We start from the raw sequence: 24,828 nt of genomic DNA, 5'->3' as shown, positions 1-24,828 counted from the left end.
CACTGATTAATTATTCAGGGAACCCAAAGAGAACATTCAAGCAAAACACACTTAAAATACCGTCTCCTGTGTAACCAGATCGTTGTGTGCCCTTTTAAAAACATAGAGTGGTTTTCAATTGAGTGTCGAAAGTAATTTCGCGTTTGTTTTGGTATTGCATTACTACGCTCTGTGATGGGTTAACAAAACTCGCGCCACTTTCTCAACCAATGGGAATCCAAACCAAAACCAATCGTGTTTTGGCCGCACGCGTTTTCCCGCGCTTGGCGCCGGTTACATGTATTTGCTTCGAATTCTGATTGGCTCGTTGTGTTGTTTACATCTGTTGTGATCGGCCAGAGTAATTACTTTGGTTTTGGTTTTACGACACTCAATTGGAAACCGCTCTATTTGTGTAGGTTAATACAGTTTGATCTATTAAGTTGCAGAATGTTTTAGGAAAGGGAATTTTATTCCCCAAATTTACTAGCTGTTGTCGGCTTTACGACAATGCTAGCTGTCCTTATTTTGCATTTAAATGACATACTACCCCTTTAAAAAGGAATGGAAATTTTGAGCTAATATTTTGCCGAAAGAAAAAAAAAACTGTAGATTTTCTTTAATATTAAATCAGAATTTTCTACGCGATTAAGGTCTTCCCAACAGATTTCCACCGAAGGGAACCGTTGGGCGGTTGCTGGTTTGAAAAAAAAAGAAACGTTTTTAGTATAACAAGTCATTAGAACAACAACAGAAATGGCAAGGTTTGTCGATCGAAACTAGTCCCTGTGCTTGGCTGCATAAGGCTATAACAGAAATGGATTGGAACCCATTGGAAAAATTCAAATGCAGTGTATGATAAAGTGATAAGTGAACCCGTGAATTTCCCACTGAGCGTTAGCCCTAGAAAGGAAATGGGAGATTGCACGAAGCAAAGAAAAAAATCTGCGAGCTCGGCGGGAATCCCACCCACGACCTCCGGATTTTCCAGTTCTTACATATGTCTCACAAGAAATTAGTTACAAGTTATTGTGGCTTGTTTGTCCTTTCAGAATTCCCCGTAGCCCTTTAAGCCCATTGCATCCTCCACGCTAGTCTCCCTCGCAGCCGTTCAGTGCCTCGTCACGAGACACAGAACGGCTGCGAGGAAGACTACCTCCACGCTTACTTTTCTTTTTCTGCCTTAGTATGAGCAAAAAGTTCAACAACACAGAGAGGAGCTCCAACTGGCCGAGAAAACCCGGGACGAGCAACGGAAGGAGGCTAAGGTTAGTTCATGGTCTTTCTCTGTTTTCTTTTGACACAAAATAATGAGAATGTCTTTTCACCTTTTGGTTTGTTTTACATGACAAATTATTTTACTATTTCAGGAAATGGAGGAGAAATTGTCTCACGAAGTTCTTAATTTAAAATTGGAATTGTCGAAGGTGAGAATGTGAGAGTGTAAGCTGTAGACATGTCGATAAATATTAATAGAAACAAAAATGAATGACAGAAGACTGTCATTCAAGGTATTTGCTGTACAGGTTAGTACAGGAAACGTTTTCTTCAATTTATGGAATAAATATATCACACAAAGGAATTTTTCCGGTAACTTAGACGGTCCGGTAGACAAGTTGCACTTGTAAAGCTTTCTTTTTGTAACTTGTCTCGGAACAAAACGGTCGACGTTGCCAATTTCGCCCCTGCAGGATGAAAGAGAAGGGGGCGGACCATGTGGTTCGCTTGAATGTTTAAAGACTAAGAGAAGGGAAACAGTAAAGACAACAGAGGGATGGTATGATATGATTGGCAGTAGATGTGAAGAAGCGATATTTCTGTAGTCAAATTTAAGTGAATTAGATCAGTTTGCTATTGATCATTCAGATTGAAAACAAAAGATGGAGGGCTTCATCCGGCGTTCGAGGGATATATTTAAATGTTTTGTTATTAGTTATTTATCGAGAGGACGTTTCTCTTTCTTTCAGCAATGTGATAAACTTCAAGACAACTATAACGTGGTATTATCACTTCAGGAGCAGTTGGCTCGTATGCAACAGGTAGGCCCTTCATTTGGAGTATATCGCGTGATATTGCATGTTGTTGTCACGGTGTCAGTGTTGAAAGTAACTCACGTTTTCTTTGGTTTTAGTATGCGCTATGATAGGTTAGCAAAACTCGCGCCGCTTACTCACCCAATGGGAAACGAAACGAAAATGAATCGTCACTTGCTCGTAAAAAGCTCGCACGTGTTTTCCCGCGCTTTACGGCGGTTACGTGCGTTTGCTTCGAGTTCTGATTGGTTCATTGCGCTGTAAGCCGGCACCGAATAAACGATTAAGCATTTGCATGTGAAATCGTGAAGGTTAACTGAAACTACATTTTAAAAACAATAGAACATTGCTCGTTTTGCTATAAATACCTGAAGGAGACTCAGTAGTAGAGCATCCGAACTAGTAATCGGAAGGTCTTAGTTCGACTCCTGATAGGAGCACTCGAATTTCCTTTTTTCCGAGTATGCCTGTGTCACTCACTGAATAATACTTCATTCACATACCTATTTTCATTTATATTTTTAGGAACAACTGAGGCAACAGGCTAAAGAAAAGGTATGTCACTGCTATATTTCCGTTCCTTAAGCTCAAACAGCAATTATTGAATAATTGATACGCTGTCGGCTAGTGCTAAGTCTTCCGATCGCGCATGCCTCGAACCTCTTTTTAAATTGTCGGAGTCAGTTCCAGACCCTTCTCCAGTTTTACTGTGTGCGAAAATTAAAATGGCCGCCTCTAACAGCAGTAACCTTAAAAAGGATGCTTATTGATTTGTTATCTTTAGTGGGAACCGACGTTTCGTATTGTTAAGCGCCAGTTCTCAAAGTTGGATGTATAATTAGCCGAAGGATTAATTCGCTTCAATCGATGAAGTAATTAACGACGTCAGAAGAGTAGTCCATTTCGTTTAATACTGTGACCAGTGCCTAGCTTTGTTCATTTTATAGAATCGTTCTTCGTTATTTTCTTCTTCTAATCCTATTTCTTTATGGTTTGCAGCGTCAGAATTCCGCACGGCAGACGAAAAGCACCGCCAAAAGTTCCGTCTGTAGTGTGATGTGAAGACCACTACCGCGTGGCCGCCGGCGCTGCATCAAGAGATGCTGCTTCTATCGGTCATCCATTTTAATAAGAAATATGTAAAACATATTTTTAAAACTACATGCAACCGCTATCATTGCTGTCATTCGCGGGAAAACAGAGACGACATTTCATCTATGTCGTTTCCTGTTTGTTTCGTTTTCGAAATTCACTTCAATACGGCCAAGCCGCGTCAGATTTCAATGGGATTGCAGTGGGGGTTCATCGAATTTTTCCCGGTTGTTTGAGCTTTTCAGTTTTCATGATCAGACTCAAACACGCAATTTCCTTGTTCTAAAATCTGTAAACTAACTTGGGTTCGTTCGGAACATTTTTTTTAGGCCCAGTTTAAGACAGTGTTTAACGTTTTAAAAGAAAACTCGGGAGAAAACACCGTGTTAAACAATTCACAATTTGGATTCCGAACCCACTCTATGTGGATGCAAACCACACAGCTAGGATGCTAGCTTGAACGGTTCTTTAAGCATAAATCATTCCATAACATGTTTTACAATAACTGTCCAAATTCCCGCGCGCTGATTGGCTTGTAGCTATTGTCTATAAGAGTACAGACAATAAAAATGACGTCAGATGTAACGCGCGCGCTTTCCCAACGAAAAAAATGGCCAATTCCGCTCGTACTTTTTCCATGTTATTGTAAAAAACAAATCGACGGCAGTTTTCTATGGTCTATACGCTTATAGACCATAAAATGACATCATAAAATGTCCAAAACTTGGCAGTGAAACCACTCGCCTGCGGCTCGTGGTTCCACTTGAGTTTTGAACATTTTTTGACGTCATTTTATGGTCTATAAGAGTATAGACCATAGAAAACTGCCGTCGATTTGTTAATTGGAAACGTGGGTGGGTGGTTTAGTAATATAGGCGATTATAGCTGGTATGGTAAGAGAATTAATTTAACTTAAATATGTTATTTGTTTGCGCTGTTAACGAAAATTTCTTTATATTATTAATCGTTTATTAAAAATATTAAATTATTCATTCCGCTGGTGGCAGGAAACAGGCGGAAAATTGTAAAAAGAGAAACAAATTGAAAAATCTTTGAGATGTTTTAAATATGCTGTGACGAAACAATATTAAATTTTGGCGTTCGTACTTTTAAAAAAAAATGCCCCTGGTGGATTTGACCTGCTTTGTAGTATATACAAATTAATGATGTCTCTTCAATTGTGTGTGTGTGTGTTTTTTTAAATTCAGTCTCGTTTTTAACTTGAACATTTTTACATTAAATTAGGGTGTTTCTCTTTTGAAATGTGAAAATGGAACTTTTTTTACTGCAGGACAGTAACAATTATGAGCATACGTTCATTTCTTGTAATAGAAATAAAGTAACTCTACGAGCGAGTTTTTCATTTTTTGTAAGTAGCCAGTTGCATGGAATTTCATTTTCTTCACCGATGTCATCATCTGACATTGTTTAAACATGCGTATGAAGCCTTCGTAATTTTCCTGTGTTCGCTGTTCAGTATTAAGGAAGCTTTTTACACGTAGGTTTGAAATGCAAAATATACGAAGCGTACTTGAATTTTGTAGTAACACCCTGGCGCTAAATAAGGTATTTTTGTATGTTGTTGTTAACTGCTTACGTAATAAATGACGCCTGTTTGTGATATGAATTTTGTGGATGTGGTGTTCAATCTTCAATCAAGGTTTCCCTCACCATATACCTACAATCGTAGAGAGAATTAAAAAAAAGAGAGAGAGACATTTAAAACCCTCCTGCACCCAAAATCAATGAGGAATTCACGCGCAAAGCAAAACGCGGTATTTTTTCATCTTTGAAATTGTTTTTTAATTTGAATTGTCCAAGACTATAGCACAGTTTCCTCTCATCCATCCCTCCTATCTTTCCCACGATCCTTGCTTTTCTTTCTTCAGATTATAATTTTTTTAATTTGTTGACCGGCCTTGATTCTACCGGGCTGAAGTAACAAGGCTGAAAATGACAAAGGATATTCAATGCTTTTCAAACAGCCTTTTAAGGTGACTGATGTCATACCGGATGCGAATTTTCGGGGTCGCACCTGGAAGGTAACCAGCCTAAGTTAATATTGTCATCAAGTTCCACTTTTCTGAACGCTCCTTGAGCCTGTAAAAGCACCAGCGGAGCTTTTACAGTCGCGCGGTAGTAAAATGTTTAGTTTTCAGACTTCCGCTGTGCTGAAAGCCTAAATAGAAACTCAAAATAATTTCCAGCTAAATTCCGGGAAAACGTGCATACATAAGATGAGAAAAAATCACTGTGAGAAAGCGGTAAAAGTAATAACAAAACGTAAAGCGATGAAAAATATTGCAAAACGGAAGGAACTCAGAGATCAGAGAGAGGACTGAGCTCTAGGAGCACGATCATGACAACAGCCTTGGCCCTCAATGTACCATTTGAGCCCCATGAAGAAAGGGGCCAGGATGTTCCTTGACGCCGCATTATCACAACATGTCGGCAACTTTGTTGTTGTTGGAGGGTTTCTTACGGCGATTATTTTGAATGAACCACAGAAACCTCTCTCGCCGATGAATCCTGAATCAGGTTTTGGATGTTTTTTCTTCCTGGTATCCATTTTTTGTTGTGTATCTCGTTAAATTGTCTCTTTTTGGCGTCGGTGTAGTTATAACCTCATTCCTTTGTCGGTCTTTTCTTTCGGAAAGTGTGGGAAGGTTTAGAGGACAATTTTCGGCCCTCTTGTACGTGCCGGCAATATAATCGTACCATATTCTTCTTTGAGTATGCCGCCATATTTTAATCCGTGGTGAAGTGCGTTGGAAACCATTGCTTTTTACTCTTGAATGCGTCGACGACAAGAGAATCATTGAACGCCAGTGGAATTAGAATTGGAAGGAGTAGAACGTGCTATGGAAGTAGATGAAATAGGTAAGCTAACCCGGTTAATTTAACATTGCAATTGTTGTATTCTCGCACCTGAATTTCTGCAAAGTTTGATTTTGTCTGTATACGTGGCTGCTTTGTTTTTATGGACTAAAAATGTGTTTTGTAAGTTTGGACTGAAGTATGTGAGTGGGGCGCAAAGGCGTCAAAATAGTTTTGCGTTGCAACACGCACATATTTCCTATCAATGCTTTTAACAGATGGTACTTTCTTTGTGTGAAAATCCCTTCGTTTGTTGCAAAGCTTTCTGTAGTGAGCTTGATTGCAAGTGTTCCTTCGTAGCTGCAAATTTAATATGTTTGGTTCATCCCTCAAATAAATTTCTTGTCTGTTTATTAAATTTTTGTATTTTATTAGTTCGATGCGAAATGAAAGGTCTAGCTCAATTTCTCGATAGTTCTTGGAATGAGACGCGTTTTGTTTGCGAATCGCGTTTTTATTCTATAAAACTATCCTAGCAGTAAAATATGTATATCACAGTCAAATATCCTTGAATGCATATGAAACGGCTTCAGTTGCCGGCATGATAACATTAAAAAATTGTGTTGTCGTCCGTGTATCTTAAAGTTTCTGACATTTCATGGTTCTTTATTTTGCCTAGCAGCCATTCACGTACTGATTTGTTTCTTGAGTAGTTTAAGATAAAGTTTAGTAAATTGCTTCTTTTAAACCGGAATATTTTTATTTGAGATGTCCTCGATTTTACATTGGTCAATGCACTTGGCGTTTTAGTGGCAATGACTACCCTTCAGTATTCTACCCAAAAGTTTGTGAGCACACTTCTGTTTTAGAATTTGTCAAAAATATGCACAAAATGTATACAGGGCATAACTGAGACTATTTACTGTGCTCATTCAACATACATGTGTTATTAAATAGACATTCGTTTGTAAGTTTACGGGTTCTTAAAATCGTGTGACATGATTGGTTGAAATGTGTCCTGTATCAGTGTTTATTGTATGGCCGGTCATACCATAACTCCCAGGAGTGATCAACATTGAATTTTTCCTTTCAATAATTACTCATGTATTGGCAAGAAGACAAATGGGGCAAATATTTTTATTATGAAAATTGGCAAAGGGGTGGTGACATATTATATGCATTGTCTTAATTCTCTCAAAGCACAAACAGTAAAAAATTATTATTATTATTATTATTATTATTCAAAATGTGTGGTATCAAAGAAGTTTTTGTTTGGTTTGCGGAAATGATAGGATGGGCTGTCCTATCTAAAAGAGGTGCAGTTGTACCTTTCTTAGTGGGAAGTAATGGACAGAAGCTCATAGGTGATACTCTTCTTATGGAAACCTAAATAACAGAGGTACATCACAACAAACTGTTTTCCTGGTCCCAAATAGTCTAAGGGTGTGGTTTTTTGGGACACATTTTGTGTACAGTCGACTCTCGATAACTCGAACCCTCGCTAACTCGAACCTCCTGCTAAGTCGAACCAATTTTCCTTCCTTTCAGGTCATTTTCTATATAATTTAACCCTCGATAACTTGAACCTTTTCCAATTTCCCTTGAAGGTTCGAGTTATCGGGAGTCGACTGTATTCTGAAAAAGGAATACACTGAAAAATCTATGTTGCATCTGTTGCTCGGGATCAAAAATGTCCAAATGGCTAAAGTAAATGAATCAAATTGTTATTAAGGTTACAAGAAGAATAAGTAAATTTAATATCATTGAGATATTCTGATTTTGGAATATCTAGAATATAATGTCCCAAAAAATGCATCCTAAATCTCATGTAATTTCCACCACTATAGTACAGACACTTAGTGTGCTTACCAATAATCAGAACTGGCCAGTCAGACCAACCAGCCTGTATATTGAATGCCTCACTTTGAAAGGATGGTGCTGCAAACCTTGAAAAATAATCACTCCAAAAATGGTACATGCTATTTTAAAGAAATTAAAAGGACTGGGATAAAGCTTATCCTTTATATGGTACATTGCATTTACAATCTGACTAGTCTGGCCTGCCAGTTCTGTCAAATGGTAAGAGCCCTCAGATCTGGACTCAGTTGTTTACAGCCTGATTAAGCTAATCCTGGGTTAAGGTGAACTTGGATTGGTTCGAAAGATTTTTGTCCCTTAGTTTTGCCTTAGACTTTTCTTTACCATTGGCTTAAAAGAAGCCTTTAAAATAAAATCATCTTTAATGAGCGAGATGAAAACCTCAATAAATAATTATCATTATGAACATCACCTGTATCTGCAGATCAATATACGTATATAATAAGTCACATACTTTTTCTCTTGTTTAGATGATATTTTTGATAGAAACATTGATCAGCTTGATGTAAGAGAAACACCGAGGTAAGTACTGTAGATCTGATTTTAATATTTATGACAATAGTAAACCAATGTTTATGGTGGTTAATCTCTTTCGCAAAGTTGGTATCGTGACTGTTGCATAAGATGTTAGGAGCACAGCATGTGAAATTTTAGGTGTCCTAATGAAATAGAAAATAGTTACCCAAATCAATTCCAGGGTGCCCTGGTGTAGCCCCTGTTTGATAGGCAACAGTTTTTTTTTGTATCAAATGGTACTGTGTAACATTAAACAATTTATATTAGTTTATTTTGTTATATTAATTTTGTAACTAACATTCATGCTCATGGTCTGTCGGTTCCAACAAAGACATTGAGCTGTGAACATTATGTGTGATATACGTACTGTATCAATGTATTCCTGCTTTTAAAAGAAATGTGGTAGAGATTAACTCTCTTTAAATGTATTGACTGAACTCAAGTTTTAGATATAATATAACATGCATACAATGTACATGTAAGGAGGAATGTTGCATGTACCTGATTTCCAAACACTGAGAACTGGGCTGAAAAAACAAGGGGCAACCAAGTGTTTTTTTTTAACCAATTTCAAGGTGTTTGGAAATCAAGCGAAACACTCTTTTGAATTGTGGGTTATAGCTTCATCACTCATCAGTCACTATGTCAAAGCAAACGTTCACCAAATTTTATTGATAATCAAGATCATATTCCATACCCCCTTCCCAGTAGTGATTTCCCTTGGTTTCTTTTCATGAGTTATTAATTGAGTTTGGGAACTATTTTTAGTGGTACTGCTGACATAGAGTGGCCAATATGAATAATTGAACTATTGCACTTGTGCTCACATATTTGCCCCTGTTTAAACAAACAACTAACATGTTTGGTATTAAAATCAGAATTCCTTCAGGTCTGTTTGAGATTTTTGGTTTCCTCTTTGAAAAAAGTAAGATTACATCAAGCAAATAGAAATTAAACTATTTAATTGAGTTCCACAGGCTGTGGACATCAGAATTATAATAGAGTTGATTTAGACCAGTGTGGTAGTTTGGGACAGTAGAAATCTAACCCACTACGAGTAGGCACTGAAGTTAGTGAAAAAGTGAATTAAGTAATAAAATTAAGCCAAAGAACTCTACCAGACGGCATTGATACTTCTGAAGTAAAAATATGCATATTATCGTGAGAAGCATGGTGTTCTAGAAAACTAGTTTTGTTACAACAACAGCATGTTCCTCATTCTTATTTTGAAATCCGTAAAAATGGCTAGAAAATCAAGCACTTCTTTAAACAGAGAATTTGACGAAACCCTAAGAACTTCATATTAAAGCACTAGCAATTCAGTCAGATTTTAGGCTATTTATAATTTAATTAATTTTATCAAGCCAAGAGCCCCTCAAGACTGTAGTTGCTAAATCAGAAGTACTTATATTACTGGGGAAGAGTATGCCATTGTAGCAAATTGTCAACTTTTGCTACATTAGCATGTTCTTCACCAGGAATATTCTTTGCTACTTCACTTACACATTAACAAAAACTACAGTGATCATCAAGCAGAGAGAAGCCCCTTATACATGTAGGAACTGTTTCATTGGTGATGTGAGCTGGTATATATTTTTTTCTGGAACTGAAGGAGTGAGCTGAAGTTATCTTTACATGTTGTTGAAATGTCAGTCATTGTCACAAAAACACTCCGACCACCAATAATACAAATAATTATTGCAGTAGTACTGTCTCATAATTAATAGGGAGCTTAAGCAATGACGACAACAATGGCAACGACAACGCGGCAAAACAATAGGTTTAATGAGCAAAAACAATCGCTCTGCACATGCGTTTTACATTTTGGTATATTTCTTTGCCGTCCTCTGCAAAACAACAACCTGTTCATGTTTTGTGGAGAACATGAATGCACGACGGTGAATTTTTCATTTTTTTTTTCTTAACCTGTACGCCACTCCAACCAATTTGGTTCCTGGATAGTTTGCCATTTTGTAAATGTTGAGCAAGTTGAAATAATCGCAAAATAGTACAAATGAGATAAAGATATATTTTCGGGTGATGTTTTCATTGCTGTTGCCGTCATCGTTGCATAAGCTCCCCATTATGAGACGATACTACTGCAATGCCTGGGTTCATACATTTAATTTTGCCATGCACTTAAATTTTTCACTAAAATAGAGTAACTACAAATACCGGCTTATACAAAACTCATGGATTATGAATCTGTTGGTTGAAATTATTTGGACCCCCAGCATGTAAGAACCTGTTGTTGCCTAAAACTGAAACAGGAAAACTTAGATAAAATCCCTCAAAATGTGCTGTACATAGCTTGGCCTGACTATCTCAGTGTTAATATTATAATTAATATAAATTTGATACTGGATATGTTTCCCTTTAGGAGTTACTTATGACTGGATGGTTTTAGTTGTAGGAAACAGTACTTACAGAGTAGTTTCAGTGATTATCATTCTTAATACTGTAATTATCAATAAATTATTCACTTCTTCAAATACATAAGAACCTTTTGCAGTCTGGTAGTTGTTACATGAGGGTTTTACTTTCAGTACTATATAGCAGGTGGTAGATCCTGGGGGGGTTGCAGGACCTGGGGTTAAGCTTAATGTCAAGGTGAACAAGGCCTGGATCATGATAGCCAAAAATAGTCCACCTGAAACATTTTCCCTAACCTTTAACAGATTTCTACAGTAGATCTCCCACTGAAATTGTAGAATGTAATAAATTATTGTTGTTCCAATTTCATTATGGAATTGTGAAAGATTTGAAAGTTAAGAGAATTAATGTATGGCTAACAAGTTGTATGCAGATTGCAAAATACAAAAAATACATCCAACCAAACCAAACTCTATTGTATACTACTTAACTCAGATACACTCAATAAGCCATGACTACTACCAAGTAAGTAGCACAATAATCACTGAAGGCTGTAGGCCAGTTCAGTTTAGCAAACTGACGTGTATTCAACAAGAATATTTCCTTGATGCAATGATATTTGTCTGCTTTCAAAATAATGTGAACAAGCGTAGTAGTTAGGAGGAAAAAATTTGTCCAAATGTTTACCTCTGTAATATTCCTTAAAGGATTTGTAAGCTAGGTTATTAAAAACCTTGTGTGTCCACACTGGAGAGGTCTGTACTTACATGTACCAGTATGAGTGGTATAAAAATAATGTTCTGTTGTAATGTGGTTGGAACTGTGGCTAAGGCAAGTACCGGTACATCTGTTTACAGAAAGTATTCATCCTACTGTTAGTCCTCACTTTTTGGGTGGGGTTGGGGGAGGAAAAGGATTGTGGGGGGGGGGGGGGGGGTGGACACCATTACAAGAACTAAAAGTGTTTCAAGATATTGAGGAAGTCAGAGGAAGTCGATGAGGAATTATAATTCATGGCCTGGTTCTTTCCAAGTCGTCTTAATTGTACCATAACATCAAAATTTTCAGGCTACGCATACATGCAGGTAATCATCTTTGCGCTGTTGGTAGCTATTCCTTTGTTATCTGAAATATTGGGTACCCTTTCTTCAAGACACCCAAAAATGTTAACTCTTTGAACACAAGTCAAACAGTTTAATTTTGCATTGTTAAGGAGTCATCAGTGATTGTGTTCCACTCTTCACAGGTGGGAGTTGTCAGAAGAGGAGGAATCAGGAGGAAGTGATGTGGAAACATTAGTGAATCAACAGTCTGCAGTGAGTCTTGTGGGTTATCAGCTTGTTAAGAACATCAGTCCAGGGTTTTCATTAACTCTTAGGCATTTTGATAAATGGCTGCTTAACCACTTAAATTATAGGGATTTGATTGCAGTTTCCTTTCTTTATTTGTTTGAGAACATCCTTACTAGTGGCAATGTTCACACAAGAGACAAAGAAAAATACATAATGTTTGAATCCACAACACTAGTAGTGATGATTCAAGTTAATAATATTTCATTTGTTATTCCCTAATTCAGAAGAAAAAGGCAGGTGGCCAGATACCCAGACCAGAAATGCCAAAAATGAGTATTCCAACTGGGGCTCCTTCAGCAACTCCAGGACGAGCCCTTGCTATACAGCAGAATGGCCCCTTGACGCATCCTAAAGTCCCACAGACACAAAGCCCTGTTTTGAAGAGGAATGTTGACAGTCCTGTACCCAATGTAAAACTGCCCTCTTTGCCGCTGAGTTCAAAATCTGGGGGTAGCAGTAATGCCAGTCCCTCACCAAAGTTGTACCGACATCCGCTGGACAAAGAGAAGATCAATGCATTGGTGAAATCTGCCTACAAGGAGAAAAGTACAGATTCTGTCAAGGTAAGATTTTTGTAGGTTGATTGTTGTACAGTAACACTACCAGTCACATGCACATTGTGAATGAAAAGACCGTGTGCACTTTGATTGAACTAATGTATGGCAAGGTTTATAGCTTAACTCGTCGAGTGAGAGTTCAAACCATAAGAAATGTGAACAAATGGACAGTAATTTAGGAACTTGATTATAATAATGTCATTGGACATACAGTTTATCTTCTACTTTCTACCTTACAAGTCTTATCATAGCTTAACAAAAGTGTTCATGATTTTCCGATTCCCACATTAAGAGCAACTGGAAAGTAAGACAGCATTACATTCAAACTTAAGTGTACTACTGCAAGGGGAACAAACCTGTAAATACTCTGCTTTTCTCTGTGAATTATTAATTGATTATTGTTATTTGAGTGTACAAAAAGTTTAAAATATCTATGTGTTCTTTTCGTAAAACAAACAGTGATAAAGTTATGGTAAAAAGAAAATCAAAGCCATTGTCTGTATTACAGATATCTATGGGAACTAGGAATAAGCAATTCACTAGATTCATGACCGTAACATGATATTTGCATTGTCACAGGTTTATGGAACCATGACCCATTACCCAAAGAACACTGAAACATTGAATTCAATATTTTGTTGTGTACACCACTTAACATTAAAACAACAGTCAGCACTGGTTAAGAGCCAATCAAACTACAACATTTTTTGTTGGAAATGAAATGACATTTTAGATGTAATGATCTAACAAGGCTTGTTGTGGATAAGGTATTTAGTGTTCAAGACTTCACTTCTTTCTTCTCTTGACAAAGGATTTTGGTGCCAGTGAACGAGGACAGAAGCCAATTCAGCTGGGAAAAGGTCAGCCAGTTAGCAGTAGAGAGCAACAAGGAAATCCTGAAGTTCGTGTGTGGGAGGAAGACGATGTTGACTCTGTGAAGGTACATGTTCATGTAGCCATTTTAAAACTTGTTGCATTTGTTGAATTTTGGCAATTTGTTTTTAGTCATACAATGTAATAAATTAGTCTTGGATTGTGTTACGTACAAGGTGAATTATTGCCCATTTTTGTAAAGTTTTCAGTCTAAAGTATTTGATTTTTATGGTGTGAAACAAACAAAAAAACAATGACAATCCTTACAGCTCGTGAATTTGAACACATACCTGATTGGTGATAATGTTCTTCATGCTTTTTGGGATCTACACCCTGTCAGTGAAACATTTTCTCGACAGTAGATTTTCACCATTAAATTTTTGCACAAAGACAGGAGGGACCATCAGATTTGACTATGAGTAGGAAGTCGAATACAATTGTGACAGCAAATTCTACTGTAGTTTGTGTGGTTTACATGTAGATGATCACTTGTCACTCCAGTCTTGTGTCTAGATTCTCCTTTGTCTGCTGGTAAACAACATGAAGGAGTGAGAATTCTGGGGATGTGACTGATTTGAAATTTGAAAGTCCTACTCATACTCAGATCTCAAAGTCCCAAATTTTGAAGACTGTGAGGCAAATCTTTGTACTGGCAGCTTGTCAACAAACAAACAACAAAATTAAACATAATTTTAATAATAAGGGATCACTCAGACTGGTCACCAACTTACCAACCGTTGTTTCACTCTAAGGATTTTACAGGAAATGATCGTCAGAAAGAAGAAAAATACATGGAAAGGACTGACGAGGTGATTTATCAGCGAGCTGCTGAAGAGCACATAAGACGACCACCCCTGTGGCATGACGATGAAGTCGATTCAGTCAGAGTAAGGATTTCTGTGCTTAATTTACATTAATCCTCCATAGTTTAGGCATCTCCTAATGTGTTCTTGATTCAACTGGTGTGTTGTTCACATCTACAATGCATCGCAATTCATCGATCTTGTTGCTGAGATGACATGCATTTGTAAGTAGAATAGAAGGTGGTGTGGAGCGTACTGGTACCTGTACGACACTTGTGGGTGAAATCGTTTTCTGGATTATTTTGTGTTAATCGTTTTAAATTGCTGATTTGATGTTTATTTTAAAATGGATGAATAAAACTTACTATTTATTAATTCTTTTTGACTGCACTACCTTACAAGTGTAAAAAAAATCATTAGGACTAAAATGAACTTGTTTTAACTTGTATCTTCCTTCTGTGTTTTAGACAGATGAGTAAACTTTGTAACTCTGTAAAACCAACAAAACAATGTTTGTTTTTACAAACTTTCAGGATTTCAGTAGAACAACTGGAAAACAAGAACCCCCATCAGGTTTAGCAAGTCAGCAGCTGAGCAGACTTCCTTCTGACGAACACATATGTCTGTCTCCCCCCTGGAATGAAGAAGATGATGGGCCTGTCAGGGTGGGTACACCTTTACTAACAGGGACCTTCACTATTGATAAATTTCATAGTCCAGGGTTGTAGCTAAGAAATTTGTCTGTCGGTTAGCTGAGAAATTGAGCCGGCTAAAGAAGGCGCGAAGTGCCTTCTGCCGTCGGCGGAGCCGATGGAGGGGTAGTTATGGGAGGGAGTCGCCCCCTCCCATTAGGGGGGTATGGGGGGCGTCCCCAGGAAATTTTGAAAATTTTAATTCGATTTGGTGCACTTTGGTGAAATCTAGGGGCTCTTTTATGCCAAAAGAAACAACCATTAAAGAGAAGGTCAGCTGTGGTGCCGCAATTTGAAACGTGTGGTACAGAGATTCACCCTGAATGTATTCAACATTTTCTCCCTCGCTTTGACGTTTCCATATTTCCTTCGTGTGGTTTTCGTTGTTTGGCGGTCCTTGAACTCTCTACCAGGTCTGTTCACTGTGCCCTTAAGGAGAATGACAGACCTTCTGAGCAGACAGTGCTTTGTTTTACTTTCGTCAATCTATGCTGTTTTCTTAATTCTCTTTTTAGTGAGCTCACTAGAAGAATAGTTATTTATTTAAACAGGGTAAAATCCATCAGGAGTATAAAAATTAGAAATAACCTAACTCTCCTAAACAAAATTCAAAACCTAACTACAGCTAATCTAATCTAACTAAAACCCGTTTTTTTATGAATGCCGTGTACACTCTAACATTAAAAATGAAAATACGTGCGTAAGATTTTCATTATTTACTTAACATTAAAGTAATGAGAACGAAAGCTACGATAAGTAAGATAACAATGCTTCCCATTTGTTCCGAAAAGGTAAGTGCTTTTAAGTTTGCACTAGACTATCAGAAAATCGATTCTTATAAACGCTTAGCACTGTAAACAAAAGAGCTGTCCACTCGTTCGTTCAGCTGTTCATTCAGTTTCGCGGGTTCGTTCACTCGGGTTCTCGTTCGTTCGTTTTCGCCGGCGAGCACTCAGCGGACCGTTTACGTTTCTGGTTTTTGGTTTCTGGTTTGTTCAGTTGTTCCTCCATGTGCCCAGTTCTTCTTGCTATTCATGAGCATGAACATGTTATAAACAATAAAATTTAACTAATTAAAAGTTGTATTAAAGCATTACGAAGAAGTTCCTTCATGTTTTTTTTTTCTCTGTCATGCTACAGAGAAAGACTTCTTCTTTCTCCGTTCTGACACAAATACCTGGTAACAAACCTCGTTCCCAATCTTTCGCAACACCTTGAACGCGGGGGCTACCAAGCTTTGTGTTGACAAGATGGCGGACGCAGTAAACGGAAAGAGGACACGGTGAACAAGTTTTCAAAACAAGACTTTTTTTTAATTACTTTATGGCATCGATATTCAAGGTAGTCAGGAGTTTATTCAACCTTTTCACTTAAAATATATTATTCTAAATCGAACAATTGCTAGTGGGTAACTAAAGAACTGTTCATTGCCCTTTTAACCAAGTGTTTGCCACCCAAAATCAGCCGGCGATGACCTCTTTCCCAGCCGGCGAATTTTGCCGGCAGCCAGCGCTTAGCGACAACCCTGATAGTCATAATTTTTATTGCTGTTTCTTTTCATCCCCATAATAATAATACTCCGTCAAACAGTCCCCATTGGCTTTTCAGTCCAATTTACTGCACATTTAATATAAATAGCTGTACAAAAAGGCTTATTGTACAGTACACTGCCTGAGGAAAGAACTATTATCTAAATGTAAGTCTTAAAAGGGGTCATACTGGCACATCTCCACATTCAAATCTGCCACTGGTCAGTGCTCCTTTCTCTACCATGCAGTATCACTCTGGAATTGTGAACAAAATTTTGAATGTTTCTGGTGTGAATGCTGAAACAACCTTTAAAACATATTGTAATGATGCCATTTATTCAAAGAAATGAAGAAAAAGTTTCTAATCCCACAGGATTTTGTACCAGTAACAGAGCAGCCAGTGGCAAAGAATTTCAGCATCAATAATATGGTGATGGAGGAAAGAATGCGACAGGGTCAGCCACCCCCCTGGCACGAGCAAGATGAGATAGACTCCACAAGAGTGAGTACTGTAGTCGTTTGTGTAAAATGTAAACCCTCTCAGCATCTTCAGGCTATGTTCACAAGGGGAGCAGGGATGGTGTAGTGGGTGAGAGCACTCATCTCCCACCAGTGTGGCCTGGGTTCAATTCCTGGAATTGGTGTCATATGTGGATTGAGTTTATTGTTGGTTCTCGTCCTTGCACTGTGAGGTTTTTCTCCTGGTGCTTCTTTCCCTCTTCTCAAAAATCAACATTTCCAAATTCCAGTTCAATGTGGATTATTGTCAAGCCTCTGGCTTGGGAGATTGAGCAAGCACTCCCTGTGTTTTTGACATTAAATAAATTACTTTACTTTACTGGTCCGGTTCAAATGAATCCAATCCAAAAATTGGACTGGGTAGGTGTTTTGTTTGCACTGAACAAAAGGATTATTTAAGTGTTTAAATGCTTAATAATCTGTACTGTTGTTTGCAGGACTTTGCCGCACAGTATCGCAAAACACGATCAATGGAAAACTCGCGTCGTCCATCAGAAGAAAATATTTATTTGACTCCTCCCTGGATGGAGGATGAACAGCAGTCTTGTGGGGTAAGTCGTCATGTTGATAATTTACATCAAATTTGAATCAGGATTTGAATTTGGTTCTTCAAAGGCTGCTTGGTCATTTGGTGAAGTGGTGAATTAAAATACAAGTCAATCTGACAAGGTAGCAAAAACACTGTGTATAAAAGTTGTTTTAACCTTTACATTCCCTGATTCAAACCTTGTTTTGATTGTTTTGGTTCTAACTTTTTAGTGGGTGGATCAAATCCTAAAGAGTGGCTTTCATTTACAAAAAGAATTGTTGAACTTTCAATGGTGCTGTAGGGACTGAATATGGAAGGCATATCTAGATCAAACCTTTGTACTCAGCTGATGAATATGCCTTTGCTTTAAATGTACTGTTCTAGTAAAAAGATGGCTGTCTCAGCTGTATGCCAACACTTTTTCTCTCACCCTCATTGCCCCTGGTAAGGCATAAGACTACAACTATCCTTTACTATCTATCCTGGTCTTTCACCGCCCCATGTAAGGCTCATCTCTCAGCTCAGCCTCCACAGTTCTCCTCCATGTTGATTTTTGCCTACCTGGCTTTCCGCTCTTTTTGCTCATGGTCTCCACTTATAGTGCCTTTTTGTGGTATTCCTCCCTTAGTTTCCTCAAAAACCAACATTTCCAAATTCCATTTTGATCTGGAGAGTATCCCAATTAGTGCTCTGTGCTAAATGCAGTGACACTTAATGTAAATAGTTTTTTTTTTCTTTTTCTTTTTGTTTTTGCCATGTTCCACACATTACAAAACACAATACAAAATACAGGTTTTCGTGTCAAATGTAAGAAATAGCGAGGAAACCTAAACAAAACCACGAGGCTTTTTATTTATTTGTTATTAGTGGCTGTATGTCAACACTTTTCTCTAAATTGACCGTCCTCAGGGTCGTGGAAGTTCAGAACATTCCTCCAGTCGGTCGTACCGTATGACTCTTGAAGAGCAGCGAGCCATTCAAGAGGAAGTGAGAAGCACAGGAATCACCGAGGCAGGAGATAAAGCACAGGCACTCCGCGAGGAAAAAGCTGTAGACAAAGTGGTGCCCGGCGTAGGACCACCTGTGCCTGGTAGAGACAGTGGGTTCTGTAGTGAGCAAGATCAACATGCACAACAAGGACAAGGTTTGTGCAGATCAAAACCTATATTCTTACATGTATCAATCACTCGGAAAGTTGGTTGAGAGGTTTAAGATAAAACAGGACTCGATCACTTGACTAAATAGGAAATGTAACAGAACAGTATATAAGAAATTCTCATACCAGAACTTAATTGTAGCCACTCATTTCGTTCAGTGAAATGCTTTGAGCTTTGGTCGCCTCAGCCGTTGTTACATAAAGTTCTTAGTGTATTTCTCTCCTAATAATTTGGTGAAAGGACTAGTATCGTTTTGAAGATAATCATTACAAAATCGCAGTGCGAACTTCACATTGTTGCAGAAGATTACAGAGAAGTTCAAAATCGTGACATACTGTAAATAGCAATAACCTTCTACTGCATGGTTTACAGTGATATGCAAATATCTTCTCCAAAAAAGTTTATCTTACGTTGCATCTAACCGATGAAACGTTGCAAAGAGACATAACGTTAATTGTAATCAAACGTGGTTTAGTTGGCCAGCAAACTTTCTAAGGTGGAATGTGAGTTGTGTGTACCTGTCGCACCCATGACCGTTAGTGAGAAGTATGTTTGGTTTTAACAATGAGCTCAATTTGTTTTCTAAAAAGATTTATATTACAAGTGTCCCGAGCCAAAACATGTCATCTTTGATGGAAACCAAGTAGGTTTCCGCTTGACTTGTCCACGCTGACATGGGCCTGGTGGTATTTAGTTGTGCTAATAACAAGATTTTGACATTGTCCAACAGGTCCAGTCCCTGATGGCATAACCACCGAAGCTCTAACACAAGGAGAACCACTCGTGGCTAAGGACATCATTGTAGACGCAGAGATTGCTCCAGTGACGACCATGCAGAACGTCAAACCAACAGCTACACTGACACAGACGTCATCTAAAGCTACCGCTGAACCTTTCAAGCCGGCTGCCATGAAACCAGCTGAAGACAGCAGGCTTGTCAGTCAACCGTTACCTAGCAACAGAGAAAGGCAGAGCAGATGTGCTACAGCTCCCCAAGATATCCGAACGGGCCTGGATACGAGAAACCGCACCAGCGGCGAGTCAGGTGCTACTCACACTAGAGGAATGACCAGGAGCGTCAGTCAATCCAGTCTGGAAGCAATGTGCTATTCACCGCATGACGCACTGGAAGGCTTGGAGACGTCCAGCGTGGTAAGCTTTGCAAGCACTGCTGCTACTCACCATGACTTGGACACGAGGATTGACATGGTGCAGTCGCTTTTATCCATGTTAGGAACTCATGACAAAGATGATATGTCGAGGACTCTGTTAGCCATGTCTAACAGCAAGGACAGCTGCGCCGCCATGCGACAATCGGGTTGTTTACCGTTACTCATTGATCTTCTTCACGGGAAAGATTTCAACGACAAGAATGCGCGTCGGGAGTCCCGCGCGCGTGCTGGCCTCGCCTTGCATAACATTGTTTACTCGAACGTGGAAGATAGGCGTGGACGACGTGAGGTGCGAGTTCTGAGGCTGCTGGAAATTGTGCGTTCTCACTGTGACGTTGTGCAGTTTAAAGGTTTCCCAGTACACCCCTGCGCGGAACGTTGGTATCCACCCTTAAGAGATCATGGGCCAGCCCCGGCTGTGGCTGCACTTATGAAGCTGTCGTTCGAGGAAGATCATCGTAATGCCATCTGCGAACTGGGAGGACTTCAAGCTATCGCGGAACTTGTGCAAATTGATCATCAGGTCAACGAACAATGCAAGGATTTCTACAGCATCAGTCTGAGAAAATACGCAGGTATGACGCTAACCAACCTGACGTTCGGCAACACCAAAAACAAGAACCTGTTGTGTAGCATCCCCGGAGCTATTGACGCCATCATCGCTCAGCTGAACACTGTTGAACAGGAGGAGATCATTCAGGTCTCCGCCAGCGTGCTAAGAAATCTCTCCTGGAGAGCCGACGAACTTTGTCGTAAGACATTACGCGATGCTGGCGCTATAAAAGTCCTGCTATCCGCAGCTCAAGCCGTGCATGGAGAGCCCGCGTTGAGAACAACCCTTAGTGCCCTATGGAACCTGTCAGCTCATTGCTCGGATAACAAAGCGGAGATCTGTGCGTCTCCAGGTAACCTGAAATTCCTCGTCACGTGTCTCAATTACTCAAGTCCCTCTGGAAACATTTCCGTGGTAGAGAGCAGCGGAGGAATACTGAGGAATCTTTCGTCACACATCGCCGTGCGATCAGACTACCGTAAGACTCTCCGTGATAGCGGCTGCTTTCAGGTGTTGCTGTCTCATCTGCGCTCGCCCAGCCTGAGAGTTGTTAGTAATGTTTGTGGCGCCTTGTGGAACCTGTCTGCTCGGTGTGTGGAGGATCAAGAACTCTTGTGGGAACTCGGAGCAGTTTCACTGCTTAAGTCTCTAATCAATTCCAAGCACAAAGCCATTTCGCAAGCTTCAGCTGCCGCCCTGCGTAACTTGATGACCGTGAAGCCAGGAAGTTCCACAGACAACGAATCCGTATCCTCCAGGGCGGCCAGGCACTATCAGAGCATGCCCGCAAACATGCGATCACCGGAAGCTCAAGCCAGAATTAAAAGCGATTTAGCAAAATTGAAGAACTTTTCTCCTAGATCCCAGTCTCCATTGCTCCAAGGACAAGCTACCCAACAGCCCCTCTCTATGCGCCAGCCTTCTAAGCAGAGCCACGAGCCTCCATCTTACTCCGATGCGACAAGTAGCCTTCAGCAAGCTCTTCTTCCTCAGCCATCTCATTCTCACGGCCAGCCTTCCAAGCTAAGCGAGGCATTTTACCCAGCAGGCCAAGCTGGTCTTGTCCTAGTCACCAGGCAGGACGCGCCAGCGGTACATCAACACCAGGCGTCATCGAGAAAGAAGACTGGATCCTCTGGCTCTCTCGCTCACTCAAGCTCCAGCTCAAATCATGGCATTCCACCGGAAGTTGAACCCAGTCCCTCCCTCGTGCGTACCAGATCAGACGTCGGACCCAGGGCTCTCGCGGGCAGACAGAGAAGAGCTAAGTCGCGTGGCGCTGACTCCAACAGTATTGGAAGCGGGACTTCAGTGGACGGAAGACACGCTGCACATTTTAAATGGAGTCAAAGCAATGATTCATTGTCCAAACATCGTCGCCAGCCTCACAGAGACATCGCCAGTAAGAAACAATGCGAGAGACCTGACGGTGACCCACGGTATGCTGCACAAGTAACGGACAAACGTGAGCATTCTCGATCAGCTAGCGACGGGTGCGCTGTGATTCCACTGTTGTGTGACTCGTACCCGTTACATGTGTCACACAAACCCAAGAGAAGTGACAGCTCAAAAGACAAGAACGAGGCCTCGGTGATTTCTCGGATCAGAAATGCAGTACAAAGGAGCACGGAAGGGGGCAATGGACACGCCCAACAGCCTGTCCCACCCCAGCATGGGGACAGTTTGTCGCTAGTGTCCCCAAATACTACCAGAAGACAGAATCAGTGGACTAACGGCGTCCCAGGGGAGGCTTACGAAATGGTGGAGTTGGGTCCAACAAAGTCGAATCAACCAAGACCGCGACAAGCTCCAGATCAACCTGATGGCGCTGCATCTTACGATAGATCTGCCGACGGTACCTCAGGGGCTTACCGCAGGAACACCACGCAAAAATTCAAATCGTACCGTGACTCAGAAAGCGACCAAGACACTGAGATAGACACCGAGGAAGAGCGGCACTTGTTCGGACATCCTCGGAAGCAGTCGGGGTATCCTGAAGCAAGCAATGCTTGGGTTCAAAAGGTACAGTCACCTCGTTCGGCGGACACCGAAAGCGTAGCCTCGTCTACGTGCAGCTGTGATCACGTGGAGAACATCTGGATTCGCCGCTCCGATTCCAAAGGTTCAAAGTCCAATGGCACTTGTGGGAGCTGCAGTCGCCGCCGCTCTGCCAAGAGTTCGGAGAAAAGTGCTGTCAATAAACCGATGGTGAAAAGTAGAAGAGATTCCACCGACTCGCCAATATCAAGCCCCAGTTTCCGCAGAGTATTCAGGAAGTCCTCCGGCCTCGAGCAGAAGAAGAATTCTGAAATAGCTGATCCCAGCAAACGCGGGGTCAAAGTTACGTCGCTTTGAACTTCACTTGAAGAGAAAAAAAACATTGAGAAATGGATTATGCGACAACAAAACGCTTTTTCCTTCTGAGACATTAAGGGGAAAAATGCTTCGTTTGGGTTGGATTGCTCTTCTTCAAAGTGACTGCATATTTGTTGATATTCGTAACAAAGAGCATAGACCGGCTCTGTAAGGGGCTTTCGGATTGTTTTGATGGTATAAGTGATTGGGTCAAAAAGTCGTGCGGGTAATTTTAAAAGCAAATAACATCAGGTATTTTTACAAGCCAACTGAAAGATTTCCCGTTTTCGACTTCAATTTCGGCTTGGCTTACTGCGCTAATTATTAATACTGACTCTGTTATGTGCGAAAGCCAATCCGGTTTCCATTAGAAAACTGTTCTTGTTCGTAAGAATTGAATCAGATATAAGTCAATAGTGTCGGAAAAAGATGGCTGCTAGTTCATTTTCCCACAATTCTTAGCGTACGATGACCCTAAAATGCACAGAAAAGTTCTAAAAACTTCAAACCTAGCATACACAATGTTGTTAGTACAGGGACGAATTTCGCGAAAAAAAAAAGTTTGGCTTTCTTTGTGTCTTTTGGCTGTGTTAGGTTGGCGAGATATATATTGGGGTAAAATGAACAGCCGCAATCTTTTTCTGTACAGTGGATTCAAGTTACAGACAAGAATTGAATCCGCATTCTGTCCGATTTTAAGGCCATTCATCTCTCAAAGGAAAGTGTTCTACCTGTTGCTTGTTTGGTTATACAGCGGTTTTCAGTTGAGTGTCGAAAGTAATTTCGCGTTTGCTTTGGTTTTGCATTATTACGCTCTGTGATTGGTTAACAAAACTCGCGCCACTTTCTCAACCAATGGGAATCCAAACCAAAACCACTCGTGTTTTGGCCGCACACGTTTTCCCGCGCTTGACGTCGGTTAAATGCATTTGCTTCCAATTCTGATTGGCTCGTTGTGTTGTTTACATCTATTGCGATTGGCCAGAGTAATTACTCAGTTGAAAACCGCTCTATTGGGCTGATTAAATGCGATGTTTATCAGTTTTCTCTGGATCCGACTGGAATGTGCCGTTTTTATCGTCCCAACGTTACAATTAAGTTCACGGATACATAAACAGTAGGGCAAGCTCTGGAAGTCTGTTATTAACCAAGAAGCACACTTCGCTTCTCTCAAAATGTTGTTTTCAGCAGTCTGCTTTTGAATTATCGTTGATAAATCCAAATTGGTGAATTGTGTTTATAGCTACAAACTAAATGTTGGTAATTTTTGTATTGCGTCTAGTAATGAGTTGTAGGTATCTACTTGTAATAATTACTCAATATCTATTCATGGTTTGTACAAATTGCTGTTAATACGACAGGAAATCTTGCGCGTAATGATGACTTGGCGTTTAGAAATAAATGGCAATATTGGTTGACAGGAAAAAATGGCTCATTTAAGAAATATTTCAAAAGTTTCCAAAATCGCGCGAAATTACCTGTAGAAATTTTTTTGCCACAGTAAATAGTACAAAATAGGCAGAACACAGAACATAAAGCTTCAAATTTCCGAAGCTACGTGCTTGGAAAACAAAGAAAGTTTATCAAACTTTCCGTTTGTCATTTGCACTTTAATAGTTGTGTAGGTTTTCATGTCACAAATTTTGTTACCAAACGTGTAAGGAGGAGTTGTACGCAAAGAACTAGTTAAATTCTAGTAAGGAAAAGAATTGTATTATTGTTGAGAAATTGAGTTTATGGTGGTCGTAGAGCCTCCGACATTACATTAAATGATTTATTTATACTTGATGAGTTTGTCATTATATTGCAGTATAGAAAGGACCCAGTCCAGATTAGTTTTTCGTTTGTCAGGTGTATCAGGCCTTTCGTTGCGTTAGGTGAGGTGGGAGGGGGATAGAGAACCCCTGTCCCCTTTTCCCAAGGGAAGGCCTATCGCTTTTCTCCAATCGCAACCGACTATTAGGCAAACTCGTAATGTGATTGGCTATGCAAGGGGATGTTATTTTCGCTAGAAACCCCGAGCTTGTCCTGTAATTGTTAATTATTCCC

General features: G+C 39.9%; 2 protein-coding genes across 3 annotated transcripts in view; both read left to right on the top strand.

Annotated features, from left to right (window-relative positions):
* Nucleotides 1-4,731, top strand: part of LOC146462064 (uncharacterized) — a 41,249-nt gene extending 36,518 nt beyond the window's left edge. For both annotated transcript variants that reach the window (XM_085086087.1, XM_085086086.1), the window contains exons 31-35: nt 1,167-1,247; nt 1,350-1,406; nt 1,947-2,018; nt 2,538-2,567; nt 3,012-4,731. In XM_085086087.1, coding sequence (XP_084942213.1) covers nt 1,167-1,247; nt 1,350-1,406; nt 1,947-2,018; nt 2,538-2,567; nt 3,012-3,074 — 303 coding nt within the window. In that variant the 3' untranslated portion in view covers nt 3,075-4,731. The remainder of the gene's footprint in view (nt 1-1,166; nt 1,248-1,349; nt 1,407-1,946; nt 2,019-2,537; nt 2,568-3,011) is intronic.
* Nucleotides 4,732-5,518: 787 nt separating this feature from the next.
* On the top strand, nt 5,519-24,562 carry LOC146462063 (uncharacterized). Its single transcript, XM_085086085.1, has 11 exons — nt 5,519-5,984; nt 8,270-8,321; nt 11,935-12,004; nt 12,265-12,603; nt 13,409-13,537; nt 14,223-14,357; nt 14,807-14,938; nt 16,868-16,996; nt 17,451-17,564; nt 18,452-18,686; nt 19,430-24,562. Exons 1-11 carry the CDS (start codon nt 5,966-5,968, stop codon nt 22,777-22,779), a joined length of 4,704 nt encoding a protein of 1,567 aa, XP_084942211.1. The 5' UTR covers nt 5,519-5,965; the 3' UTR covers nt 22,780-24,562.
* The last annotated feature ends 266 nt before the right edge of the window (nt 24,563-24,828 follow it).

This window comes from Pavona decussata, unplaced genomic scaffold (assembly GCF_977016875.1).
Source record: "Pavona decussata unplaced genomic scaffold, jaPavDecu1.1 SCAFFOLD_192, whole genome shotgun sequence".
NCBI classification, from domain to species: domain Eukaryota; kingdom Metazoa; phylum Cnidaria; class Anthozoa; order Scleractinia; family Agariciidae; genus Pavona; species Pavona decussata.
Note: the sequence above shows the minus strand (reverse complement) of the source record. Positions and strands in the feature narration are given on the sequence as shown.

What these genes read in the sequence shown, in the direction of transcription:
- LOC146462063 (XM_085086085.1), top strand. An exon ending in GATGTAAGAGAAACACCGAG is followed by an intron (nt 8,322 to 11,934) that starts GTAAGTACTGTA and finishes CACTCTTCACAG; the next exon opens with GTGGGAGTTGTCAGAAGAGG. An exon ending in ACGATGTTGACTCTGTGAAG is followed by an intron (nt 13,538 to 14,222) that starts GTACATGTTCAT and finishes TTTCACTCTAAG; the next exon opens with GATTTTACAGGAAATGATCG.